Raw genomic sequence first — 14,163 nt, 5'->3', positions numbered from 1 at the left:
AAGACTAAGGTGAGGAGGAATTCCTTCTCTCAGAGTTGAGAGTCGTTGGAACTCCTTGCCATAGAGAGTTTTGGCGGCAGAGTCTTTTGTATATTTAAGGCTGAGATAGATTCCTGATCAGTAGAGGAATCAAAGGTTACGGTGATGACCTCCATCTCTGCCATTGCAACAACCATTCTTCAACTCTGACATCGAGAGTATCCTCAATTTTATTCACCCCAACATGAACAGCTGTACCTTCAATAGCTAAGGCCCTTACTGCTGGAACTCCTCCAAAAGCCTCATCAACCTTATTTATCCCTTTAAGAAGTTCTTTACAATCTAATTCACTGACCAAGCCTTTGGCTAATTTACCTGTTCGCTTCTTGCGTGACTCAGTGTCAAGTTGATTTTCAACCCTCCTATGAAGGGCCTTGGGCTTTATTATACAAGTTGTTGAACTTGCAAATGACAAAAGTTTTAACCATCAACTTTGATGAAGAAGTTTTCTTTTTGAAATTATGCTACAATTAACTTTTCAACGGTTATTTATGTAGGAAAGTTTAATACTTGCAATCAAAACTTGAATCTTTAGCTAACAATTACTAGACATCGTTGTGCTTACCTGATGTGCCCACCAGACCATTAGATAGGAAAAGCCCCCAATCCACAAGATTGACCCAAAGAAGCTGAGTATAAAATACTTCCGTAGTCTCTGCAAGACAAATACGGCTTGGGTTAACTTTGTGTAGTTGTTCTGAAACTATAACATCTTCAACTCTTACCTGGTATTTTTGGGATAACCATCCATGTATAATCAATCTTCTGGTGTTAGCTAATTTTGCTTTTCAATTGTCATTGGGTCAAAATCCTGGAACTCCCTCCCTAATGGCATTGTGACCATTGTGGTATTAGTACAGATAAACTGCCACTTCAAAAATCAGCAAGACTTAAAAAGTCTAAAATATAGAACATTTTTAAAAAGCATGTGAAACAAACATGGTGAGATCTATATTTCTACATTACTTTCTCAAGGACAACAGGCCCAGTCAGTAAGTCTCACATCCTAAAGATCCAATGGGGCCCAGATATATCTATTTTCCCAATCATTCCAAGACTCCACAGGTGCATTTATTTCATTCTTGTTTTCAGACCATAAGGCAAAAGAGCAGAAATTAGGCCATTCAGCCCATTGAGTCTGCTTTGCCATTTAACCATGGCTGATATGTTTCGTAACCCCACCTCTCCTGCTTTCTTCCCGTAACCCTTAATCCCCTTGACAACCAAGAACCTATCTCTCTCCATCTTAAATATACTCAATGACTTGGCCTCCACACCCTTCTGTGGCAGTGAAATCCATAGACTCACCACTCTCCGGTTGAAGAAGTTTCTCCTTATCTCCATTCTAAGAGGTCTTCCCGTTACTCTAGTCTCTTCTGCCAATGGAAACATCTTCCCAACATCCACTCTGTCCAGGCTATTCAGTATGCTGTAAGTTTCTCAGATACCTAATATTATGTGTTTGTCAGAATTTGTAAAATGCTTTAAATGACTTGTAGTGCTCTCTCTAGGTCTTTTAAATAAATATTCTTCCTAAATCAGCTGCCATTTTAATAGTCTTGACCATTAAATACATTTGATACAATTTCACTCTGGGAGGTCTCGAAATTGAAAAGTCCTCTATCACTATGCTGCAACATCTATTTATTCCAAAACATACACATTATTGTAACCAACTTCGTTATTTTTGTAGTGCATGGCCAAATAGATGGGCCCTTTAATTTTGTGTGTGTAGCTGGATACATGTGGTAACTTGAGGGAATCTATACAGGAACATTCATGTTGCCATGCAGCTAAGATGGAATACAGGTTGTAACTGTACTAAATGTTTTCTTTACATGCTTTTTAAAGACTTTCTTATACGTTAGACTATTAATTCTTGCGATTTTTGAAATGGCAGCTTATCTCAGTCAGCTCGTTATTGCAGTGGTCACCAGATCAAGGCTAAGATCCATTTTAGCAAATGCATTCAGTAAGTTTAAGTGATGCGGCAATACAGCATGAAAGTAGTGATGCTTTATTGAAATACTGTTGGCCTGATGGGCCATTAAACCAAGATCCTGATCACTTTTTCACTTTCAAAGATCCTATTGAACTCTTAGGAGCATTGGGGAGCTCCCCTCCCTGCATTCTGGCCAATGGCCATCCTACAATTAAAAATATAACAATTGAACTAATTTTTCTTATCATTGCATTTTGTACTCTTACTGTACTCAAATGGCTGAATTTGACTAAAGAACAAAAGTGGCTATAATTCAGAAGTGATCAAATATTTATTAAACAGCTTTTTGGATAAGCCAAGGGGGATGAAAGATGCTGGAATGTAAAATTCTTGTTCCGTTTGCTTTCAAACCCCGATTCATGTCCTCAGCTGTTCCCTAAACAATAAGTTCTCTTGATAATGTCTGTTGACAATCCGTTAAATTATTAAATCCTCCAGTTGCATTGTAACCTCCAAAGTGCCTAAAGCAACAATGGTAAAGATGCATTTCTACATTTAGGATAATGTAGTGTATAGCAAACAAATGGTTCTACTCATGATAGCAGGAAACTAATCTTCATTCTTCCAACAACCACAGAGACAAATTTGTTCTGGGGTTGAACGAGCAGCTGGAGGGCTTCCCCAGCTTTCCTCCTGGCTTGTTAAACATTCAGAGTCAATTTGATGAGATGATGTCAATAATGCTGCAATGTTAATAATTTCAATAATATGAACACTGTCAGAAAGAAACTAGTCTAATGGGTAATGGTACCAGGGGAGGCTCACTTACACAGCAGAGCTACAGACATTCTGAGTTAGGTCCTTAACAGCAAGCTCTTTCTTTTCACTGTAAAATAAGTACCAACAAAACTAAACTTAGAAATCCGTTTTGCTTTTGGTTTAATTTCCTCATTTTCTCCGCTCTGCTCATGTTTGCAACATGACTGTTGCTGTGTGGAGCTCCACAGCCAGCTACAGCCATACAGTAGGTTGAACAAATATTGCTCTTCAGATTTGTGTTAATATTAATGTCAACTTCATCAAGTGTCCACATCTATGTGCTTCCCAGGACCAATCACTGGATGACTGTTTACAGCACAAAATCTGGACTGTTCACATCTTGGAAACATGGACTCACTTAAAAAGCAAACTGTTGAGAAGAGGTATTTGAAATGTTAAGACTGAGATTGCTACCAAAAAAAGGGAGGAAATATTATTGAGTCAAGGTGTATAGATGTATTCCAAATATTTTACAGATCACCACGATCTAAGTGAATGACTTAGTAGGCTACTCTTGTTCCTATTTTCCAAAACCATGGGTTATTCCCACTCAATCAACATCCCCACAACCCCCCCACCCCCCTCCCCAAAACTCTACTATTTCTACATCTATCTTGGTTGAGATCAACTAACCCAGCATCAAGACCAGTGATGAGATGAGGCAAGTTTCTAATCTGTACTGTGTGGAGTCCCATTAGCTACTTCTGTATCAATTGAAACATCTAATTCATGTGTCAGAACTTCCTTATTATTCATGTGTTTAAATAAACATGAAATTAATGCAATTTATATACTTTATTACTAATTCAACTGTCAGAATATTGTGACTAGTGGACATGTAAAATTTATTCAGTTAAACGGGGAGGAAATGGCCAAGTGGTATTATTGCTGGACAGTTAACCCAGAGACTCAGACAACATTCTAGGGACTCTGATTCGAATCAATTGAATTGAATTCAATAAAAAAAGAGAAAAATCTGGAATTAAGAATCTAATGATGACCCAAAATCCATTGACAATTGTTGGAAAACACCTAGCTGGTTCACAAACATTCTTTAAGGAAGGAAACTGCCATCTTTACCCGGTCTGGTCTCCATGTGACTCTCTGGGCAATTAGGGATGGGCAATAAATGTTGGCCTAGTCAGCGACACCCTGTTCCCATGAACAAATAAAGAAAACAAAAACTAATAGTTTTGGCTTTCAGTGAGCTGTATGGAAAGTTCTAGCCATGTAATTGAACTCTATGGATACAAATTACAGGACACTAACTTGCTTTGGTTTAACTGGGTGTAGAGAACAGTCCTTTGGTTGGAAGAAGTAGGCCTTAGGCCAGACTAAGCTGTCAACGTCTATGTCACTTCACGGACAGCTCACTGGTCACAAGTCTCAGGTAATCCCCACGAGGTGTCTTGGAATGGACTGGGGAAGTTAATACTTCAGCTGTGGAATTTAAGGGAGCATTCCTGCTCCTCATAGCACTAGAGGAAGGACACCTGTCAAAGGATTTAGGTGTCCAACTTCCACGTTCAGAGCCCACTTTAATCTTCCAGATGGATACTAATTGCGACTAACAATTCCATTTTCCAGGGTGGAACTTGATTTCCCACGGACTGACCAGGGAAGTGAAGCAATGTAACTCATGCAGCATCTCCTCAGAATAATGACGTTGGCACTACATACAGAATCAAAAATTTCAGCTTCTACTTTGCCTACTGCTGAGTAAAACCAGTGCAACCTGAATCCCAAAGGGGCTCAATTCAAAGTCAGCTGAATAAATCAGAATGATCCATTGCATACAATGCATGTTGTTAATGTGGTTTTCCTCAGCGGTTCCAGCACAACTTTAGTTGCAGCTCTGGAGAGATCAGAGTGATTGGGGAGTGTGTGTGAGTGAACGTGTGCGTGAATGAATGTGTGAGCACGCGTAAGAGAACACACACCTGTATTCGCATCTTTAATAATCTACAAACAGCCTCTATATTTGCTTGAGAAACAGATGAGTTTCTGATGCACACTATTATCTTGGTACTTATCCAGGCATTCTTACCTAACACTGACATGAAGTAACCTCTTTCTATGACTATTCAATGAACACATTACTTTGGATTTCTGAGACTATGAGACTCAGAGACCAAAGATCAAAAACACTGCACAAAACTTTTTGTGCAAGTGCATGTGTGCAAGAAAAATGAGAGAAATAAAATGGTACGGATGCTTACTTTTTTTCTGACATCAGGCAAGGTGATCCACAGTAAAAGGACGATAGGGATTACAATTAAATAGATTAATCGTTTCAGAGGCGTATCTGGCCAAGCCAAGCTAAGTGGCTGGTCTTCGTCTTCATTCTCTCTGGACGCTTCAGCCTAAACAAAACATGAATTATAATTAGGAATTTAGTGCAATTTTCATTGCAAGTGTAACAAAGAAAAACACAAATATGGACAATGATGTTTATTTTCAATAATCACCAAGACCAAGTAAATGCTTTATTAACAATGCAATAATGGCTTCTATTGTTCAACCAACAATGTGGATAAATGAATAATAATACGCTATGCTATTTGAGGACTGGAAACTTCTATCGGTTCATGATTAAATTGGGGTCAATACTCCTCTGAAAATGTCTCAGATAATTTTGAAGCATGTGTTAAGATACTCACACTGTCCTAGGCTTTGCGAGAGAACAGCTTCGATCTTATTTTAAAATAATTCATGTAAAAGTGTTCTAATGCTTTCTCTTCATTCAGGATATCTGAGCAACCTAAGTACTGATGTTAGTTATATTTCTCACTAATTTTGAGGAGCAAAGAGCAAGTCAAGAGATGGCTTGGTTATTTTCTTTATACAATTCTCGAATACTTCCGAAAGTAATTGACTTGAAAGTCATTTGTTCAAAGCTCCTTCTTGTGTGTTGAATTTATAGAAATGTAATAGTCTATTGTATTTGTTCATCATTAAAGCCACTGACAATCACCCCACAGTTGGGTCAAATCTAACTTTCCCAGTTTCATTCACATGACGGACTGACAGCTTTATAGTTACAATGAAATAATGCTTTGTTACTGTGCCTTAAGGTTTCAGCTCCTGATTTCCAAGGGATTTTGGGACATACACATAAAATCGGGAGACCACAGGATGGGTTTCCATGACCTCCACTCAACAGGAAAATGGGCTGGTGCTTTTCTGAGAAATTGTCTCTTGTTGCATTTTTAAAAATCACAATCAAAAATGATTTTGCATTGCAATTCACTGAGAACTATTCAGGATCGTTTTAGTCTTTTGGGTGACCAAATTTTATTTTATTGTTTCCAACAGTGTTTTAACAATCCAGTGTCCCTCTGCAAACCACTGGCATTCTTGAAGTTGTTGATCAGTTTTTTTCCTTTCAGATTTGTAATCAACGACACACCTCAATCAGGAGAGGCTTTCATGATTATCCCAAAATGGTTTTTGGGTCTTACTAATTTTTTTTTGAGAGCTGCCAGGTCCTGTCAAACTGCTACAGGCAATGTTTGCATTTCACAAATAATCAACTCAGGCCATTCATCCTGTGGTTTTGTTTAGGCCCAAACGTGAGTCAATAGGTGAAAGAAAGTGCAGGGAAAGAGTTTTTCTACCAACTCCTGGCTCCACAGCAAGACCTTTTGGATTGGAATCCCAAGCTGAGCGAGGTTTTCACTGATCCAAGAGTAATCCCTCTTTGAGCTGGTTGCTAGGGATGCTGTGACTAATTTAGCAGTGCTTCAAACTCATGTGCACATTGACAGTGGCATCGCTGGTGCTCTGACAAGTCAGTGTTGTGTCTGTGTTGTGCAGAAGCGTGAACACAATACAGAGTAGAGTCATACAGCATGGACACAGACCCTTTAGCCCAACTGGTCCATGCCAACCATAATCCCAAACTATTCTCATCCCACCAGCCTTTATTCAGGTTGAATTTGACGTGCTGTCTAAACTGAATGCTTCCCTAACTCTGCTGAGCTTGGAAGAGAATCATAGTCAATGGACAGGACATTAGCTGATAGATTGTTCCTTCCTAGATTCACAATTAATGCATAGGATCAAACTTCCAAACACATTAGCCAGCCTGCAGGCTTTGCATTTAGTTTTCAAGATGATTATTTTGATAACATTAAAATAATTCTCTATTTTATATCAGATCAAGGAATCTTCTATCAATAGTTTTACCTTATTTTTCTTCCAAGTTAATTTACACAATGGTTAAGTTTCATTAATACTGTTGTGAATTTGATTGAATACAATTTGATAGGTTTGTACTTTGTGGCTTTCTTTTTGCCCAACCACATTTCAAATTGAATCCATTTCCAAAAAAAAAATGAGGTAGACAAAGTGTTGAAATCAGACAAAAGCACATGATCACATTGCGGACAACCTCAGACTGTCTACTGCCTGGTTTCCTTGGGTAAATAAAATGTTGGGCAGTAGGCAGTTTCTAAAACTTACTGCACCCCCTCCAAATAGTGGGAGCTTTGTTTATAAATCTCTCAATCACAGTCATACCCAAATATCACATTCCCCTGGGGTAAAACAGGAGCTGTGCACACTCCATCCAAGTGGAACTGAGCATTGAGTGACCCAGCCAGCAACCACTCCAGTGCCATCCAATCAAGACATAGCCTGGCACTGATGTCAGGCAAAGAAAAATACAACTGCTCCTCCTGCCACACATTTCTTCTGGCCCAGTGCCAGTAACCTCCCCTCCTGCTAGATTGTGCTTCTTTCCCTGTTTAATCCATAATATTTGGCTTGTCTTCACGAAGCAGCCACCTACCTGCCCATCCCAAAAGTGAGTTTTCTCTCAGAGCTGGCAGCTTACAAATCACATTTGGCCGATGCGGACTAAGGAATTGTTCTAGCAGCTGAATAGGTGACACAATTGCTCTACTTAATGGTCGTTCTGTTATACCACGTGTTTGGTCAATGCAAATTCGCTGTAACGCGATTAATAAATTGGGCTCGCTGTTTCTAAAGCGTGAACTTTTAAAACGTGCGTCGGCTATAACACAATTACATTGCCAACACTTTAAGGGCTGTTTCAAAAGTGCGATTTTTCTGTAACACTGGGTTGCACAGGAACACAACCATCGCGTTATAGAAGTACGGACTGCACTTGCTGATGGGGCACCAGACCAGAAAATTAGCCGATATAGGCCTCTGTCAAAAGGTGTGCTGTTGGAAAAGCACAGTTGGTTAGGCAGCATCAGAGGAGCAGAAGGGTCGACATTTCAAGCATCAGGAATGTGTGAACGAAATGTGGGGCAGTAGGCAGTTTCTAAAACTTACTGCCCCCACTCCAAACAGTTGGGAGCTTTGTTACAATCTCTCAATCACAGTCCTGAAGAAGAGCTTATGCTCGAAACGTCAACTCTCCTGCTCCTCAGATGCTGCCTGACCGATTGCGCTTTTCCAGCACCACACATTTTGACTCTGATCTCCAGCATCTGCAGTCCTCATATTTACCCCATACAGACCGTTGAAATGTGGAGACTGAGACACATGTGCAAAGTTCCATGTATAGACCATATGACATATGTAAAGGTTACGTGAAGTTACAAGTGCAAAAAACACTTGAAAATAAATACTATCCTTTGATAAAACAAGTCAGTATAAATTCAGCCATTTGATCAGAGCTAAAAGAGTACAAGGATCTTTTCAGGAGGGGTGTGTACAAAAGAGAAGCTGACCTGGGTGTAGCTGGACGATGGATGTCATGGAGCAGTTGCAGATGAGCTGCAAATGTGTGAGAATAACACAGGACAGACAAGCATTACATTTCAGGACAGCTGATCACCTGGGGTTGAATCAGCTCCAAGCAGAAGGGTTACTTTCAAATAACTAAACCAGAAAAATTAACCAAGAAGGAGGTTAATTGTTGCAGATGGACACAATGCATTTGTGGATTTTAACAGAAATATTAACTAGTTCTAAATAATTTCAAAATTACAAATCAGCTTAATTACAGAAAAGCATCATGTACTACACGTGTAGTTGTCATGGCCAATAATAATTTTTAAGCCAGTGATACGTTGTTAACTCTTCACTTTTTTTCCTAGTCTCAGTCCTTCATGCAGTCCACTCACCCATAACTAACATCTGCTTCCAAGCAAGTTCAAAATTGTAAACCACCTTGACGGCTGTCTGTTATAGTATCATGTGCTACTCATGAGAGAGAAGACAAAGAGCAAATGAAAAGCCATGTACCAGAACACACTGGAGTGTTCCCCAGGCCTCTGGCCTCAGAACCTGGTTTCAGGCTGGTTTGAATAGTTATTATGTAATTGTTTGCCCCTCTCTTTTCTCATTTGACTTACCACTACTGTGGGACTATTCTGTACAGACATCGTGTATTTAGCCAAAGCAGTGATTATAAAATTAACAGAATTACACAGAAGATATCTGTTATCACAAAATAAAACTCAAAATGCGTGGTTTATAAACTGGGATTCTACGCTTAGAATTTACCTTTTGATGCTCTGCTTTAATACATAATTTCAAGAACTGGTGACAATTCTGGTCCAAATGTTTGTGTCAATAATAAAGCATTCTGATGTAGGATGGTATTTTCCCCATTCTAGGAATATGTGAAAGAATTAACATCCTTCCCCTCCTCCAATTTCTAAATAATGGATGCTGCAATTCACAACATGAAGCTTGTATTTCCTTCAGCAGACTTCAGTCATTACAAAGAGAGAAACACAGACCTCAGGAAGTAAGGGGTGATATGCACAATCAATAAAATTCTAATAGCCTTTTAAACTACAGGAACAAAGCTCAAATGGTCTGCAAATAACACTTAACCCTTAAGCTGGCAATTTGACTGACTTTCTGAGCTATTATGGTTGCTTTGGAATGGGAAATTGTGTACACATTAATACAATCTCATGTCCCAGACAGTTACTGGTTGAGAACAGTACAGCTTTGCGGTTGCTATAGAGACTATTTAATGTCCACCATGCCCACGTAAACACTGATCAATATTAGTAGATGGATTTACGACATGTCAGATACGATAATAATAGTGCTCTTAACATATTCCCAGAAGGGCAGACCTACTGCTTTCAAATGCTCTGATCTGGCTCTATCCTGTATAAACTTCAAGTCATCTGAAATCCAGCCTCAGTTCTCTCAGTCATAGCTAATATCCACTTCCAAGTAAGTAGCAAAATATAACTCATCTTGCTGGCTTTCACGCAGCTGCACTTCAGCATGACAGAACGTAAAGAACAAATAGCAAGACATGTACAACCAACACAAAGAGATGTTCCCTAAACTTGGAGCTGCTGCAAGTTCCATTTGGGAGGAAGGATCTACCTAGCCTCAGCTTCCTGCCCTTACAATGGATTAACTACCTATTACTTCAAAAAGGTTAATACTTAAATGTCCAATCTTTTCTAATTTCATCCCTTTAGTGGTCTATAAATTCCTGTGGCCTTGGTCCACTCCACCTTTGTAACATTCATCTAACCCATTACCAAAGATGTGCCTTCTACATACCACACACAACCACTGAAGCCATAATCTTCATTCATCAGGTCGCTGTCTCCTAATTCAAAGCCACATCTTACCCCACTTTCAAAAGCATCTTCAATCATGTCTTTGAGATTCTCTCAAGCTCTTCTTTTGAGTTCAGTCATAGAGGTGTACAGCACAGAAACAGGCCTTTTGTCCAACCAGCCTATGCCAATCAGATATCCTAAATTAGTCTAATCCCATTTGCTAGTATTGGGCTCAAATTCCTCCAAACCCTTCCTATTCATGTATCCATCCAGATACCTTTTAAATGCTGTCCACCACTTCCTCTGGCAGCTCGTTACATATATGTTCCACTTTCTGTGTGAAAGGTTGCCCCTCAGGTCCCTTTTAAAACTTTTCCCTCTCACCTTAAACTTATGCCCTCTAGTCTTGGACTTCCCTACCCCAGAAAAAAAGACTTTGTCTATTTATCTCATCAATGCCCCTCATGATTTCATAAACCTCTATAAGGTCACCCCTTAGCTTCCGACACCCCAGGGAAAACGGCCCTAGTCTAATCAGCCTCTCTCCATAGCTCAAACCCTCCAATCATGGCAACATCCTTGTAAATCTTTTCTGAGCCCTTTCAAGTTTCATAATGTCCTTCCTAAGACAGGGAGACCAGAATGAAGTGCAGTATTCCAAAAATGGCTGAACTAATGTCCTGTACAGCCATGACACAACCTCACAACTCCTATACTCAGTGCACTGACCAATAAAGGCAAGCATACCAAACACCTTTTTCACCACCCTGTCTATAATCTGTCAAAATGTATTTTTGAAATGGGAAGTGCTAATCCAGAAGGCTTTACTGGAAAAGAGGCTCAAGAACATTGCAAAATAAATGAAACTGCCTTATTGGGGGCTTCTTTCACCTGGAACTTTTTGATGGACAAAGGCAGCAGCCATTCTACAGCAGAAACATCATACAAACAGCCATCAGTTGAAGTTGACTAGTCAAACTTTCTGATGAACTGTTTTAATGAAAATTATCCTAGCCTGAAACATTAACTTGATTTCTCTAACCTGTTGTGTTTCTCCAGTATTTTCATTTCATGTTTCCAGCATTCACATTTCTTTCCTTACGCTGTATGTTGGCTGTAATCATCAACCAGGGAAATGGGAGAATTTCACAGACTTTTGCATTTGATACTTTGCAACCTTAAGCATTCACTTCAACTGTTCGAATAATTAAGTAAAATCTCAAACATTATTCCTGTGTTTCAACCCATGCAACAGTATTCATTAATTACTAATCATGCAGCAATAAAGGGAATATGATCCTCTGCAAAAAAGCTAAATTGTAAATTGCAAAACACCCAAGTCGTCCTCTTATTGTACAGTAACTACTGAAATCAGATGGTGTCTTCATTTCTGAATCTTTGGCTGCAGCGTCTTTAATACAATGAGCAGCCTGTGAGGCTTGTTGGTGAGACAGGATGATCCTTGATGTCTCTCCAAACCCATGTGGAAATATTGTCTTCATTTCTGTGCTGTGACTACATGCAGAAATATTGCTCTATAAACCAACATGTAAAATTAAATTTCTATTTAGAGAAAAGATGACTGAGTTAGTGTGGGAGGTGCACAGACAGGTACAGATTTCTTTCTTCAAACTTCAGATGTCTTCATGAAGCCGCTACGGCCAGGAACATAAACCCCATCAGCACATGAACCACAGCAAGGTAGGAGTGGGCTAGAAGCATATTGATCTCATTCTCTGGAACAGGCCTAAGTTGCAATTCGGGCAGACCAGCTAGATGGACTCCTGACCTTTAGAGCTGTTTCAACAGTGGAAAAACCTAGAGTCTCAGATAATTTCACATTCGGAATAATTGAAACTGACATTTCTTTGCAATGCCATAGTTGGGAAGCTATCCAGAGGAGTTTAAAATTTTTCGTAAATTTTAACTCGCTCAAGGGAAGAGGACTTTATATGGATACGCGTCGCATTGGTGAAGTAGATTATTGACAAAGGAATCTTAATTAAATTTAAAATGGATATTGCTTTAGATCTAAGCAGCAACACTGAAAGACAACCAACTCCCAAAAGAAACCCGGCAAACCATCAGACAGACAGTCACACCAATATTAAGCAGGAAAAAGGAAGGAAACACACACTCAATACACAAGAAAGGAAAAGACTGGAAAGACTAAAAGAAAGATGAAAATATGTTATCCTCCTACCTGCAGACCAAGGACGATTGACAGTCATTTTAAATCAAAGAGACTACATTGAGAAAGCAAACGCACGACTTGCAGATACCAACACTTACCAACAAGTGGCGATAGATCCCACCGCACAACTAGACAACCGAATCACAGCCCTACTCAAAAAAACTTCAGAAATCTGGAGAAATAAATAAGACTGTCTTCCAAAAACTGAAACCAGACGGATCCAACGTACCACGCTTCTACGGATTATCCAAAATTCACAAACCAGGAGCCCCACTCAGACCCATTGATTCGCTACCTGGAACACCATGTACAGATTAGCCAAGGAGCTACACCAAAGACTAAAACACTTAGTAGAAGACTCACACCACTCCATCCACTCCACCCAAGAATTCATGAAGACCACCAAAGACACCAAGATAGAACAGGATGAAGTAATGGTGTCCTTTGATGTAACAGCCCTATTCACATTCATCAACATCAACCTTGCCAAGGAAACACTGACTGCACTATTAGAAGAACCAAAGACACATACATCAAACACTACCAACTTCATCAGCAAGGACAGTATCGTCAAACTAGTGGACCTGTGCCTTACCACCAACTTCACCTTCAACAACAAAACCTACAGACAAACCAATGGAACACCCGTGGGATCTCCAACATCAGGGTTCTTAGTAAAGGCAGTAATGCAGAGACTCAAACAAACAGTTCTGCCAACTATCCAACCCAAACTTGGGTCCACTACATGGATAACGTCTTTGCTATGACTAAACAAACAAATTAGAGGAAACCTTCAAGACCATCAATAATACCCTTACTGGCATAACATTCACTAAAGAGGAGGAAATAACAACAAACTGCCATTCATAGATGTCTCAGTAGAGCGAACAGCCAATGGGGAGCTTCAAACCAGCATCTACATGGAAACAACACATACTGACCAAATACTGAACTACAGAAGCAATCATCCCAACACACACAAATGAAGCTGCATTAGAACATCATTTCAATGAGCCACCAACACCGCAGCATAGAGGAACTATGAAAAACAGAGGAAAATCGCCTGCACAATGCATTCAAAATGAACAGGTACCCAATGAATACAGTCCACCCACGGCAACAACCCCAAACAAGCAGACAAAATGCGTCCAGAAACCCTAGCCACTCCCCCCTACATCAAAGGCATCTCGGAAATGACTACCAGACTACTCAAACCTCTTGCCATCATGGTAGCCCACACACCTACCAACACACTAAAACAGCAGCTAATGAACTTGAAAGACCCTATACCGACAACAAGCAAAATTAATGTCATTTACAAAATACCTTGCAAGAACTGGAAGAAACACTACATTGGACAAACAGGCAGAAAACTAGCCACCAGGAAACATGAACATCAACTAGCTACAAAAAGACACGACCCACTCTCACTAGTATCCTTACATATGGATGAGGAAGGACACCACTTCGATTGGGACAACACATCCATCCTAGGACAAGCCAAACAGAGACATGCACGAGAGTTCCTAGAAGCATGGCATTCTAACCGGAACACTATCAACAAACACGTTGACTTGGATCCCATTTACCACCCCCTGAGAAAAAGAACAAGAAATGGCATCAACCCAAGGAAACCTGAACTCAAATAAAAA

The 14,163-nt window shown here is 39.8% G+C and overlaps 1 protein-coding gene across 6 annotated transcripts in view; it reads right to left on the bottom strand.

The window, feature by feature from the left end:
- The window catches only part of slc24a2b (solute carrier family 24 member 2b), a 298,506-nt gene that overhangs the window by 12,900 nt on the left and 271,443 nt on the right, over positions 1-14,163 (bottom strand). For all 6 annotated transcript variants that reach the window (XM_087994583.1, XM_087994581.1, XM_087994585.1 and 3 more), the window contains 2 exons: positions 5,020-5,163; positions 605-694 (listed from right to left, as the gene is read on the bottom strand). In XM_087994583.1, the coding sequence (XP_087850709.1) occupies positions 605-694; positions 5,020-5,163 (234 nt within the window). The remainder of the gene's footprint in view (positions 1-604; positions 695-5,019; positions 5,164-14,163) is intronic.

The sequence above is a fragment of the Chiloscyllium plagiosum genome, unplaced genomic scaffold (assembly GCF_037043375.1).
Source record: "Chiloscyllium plagiosum isolate Xiang-an unplaced genomic scaffold, Cpla_swu_hap1 HiC_scaffold_2, whole genome shotgun sequence".
Taxonomy (NCBI): Eukaryota; Metazoa; Chordata; class Chondrichthyes; order Orectolobiformes; family Hemiscylliidae; genus Chiloscyllium; species Chiloscyllium plagiosum.
This window is presented reverse-complemented; position numbering and strand designations above follow the sequence as displayed.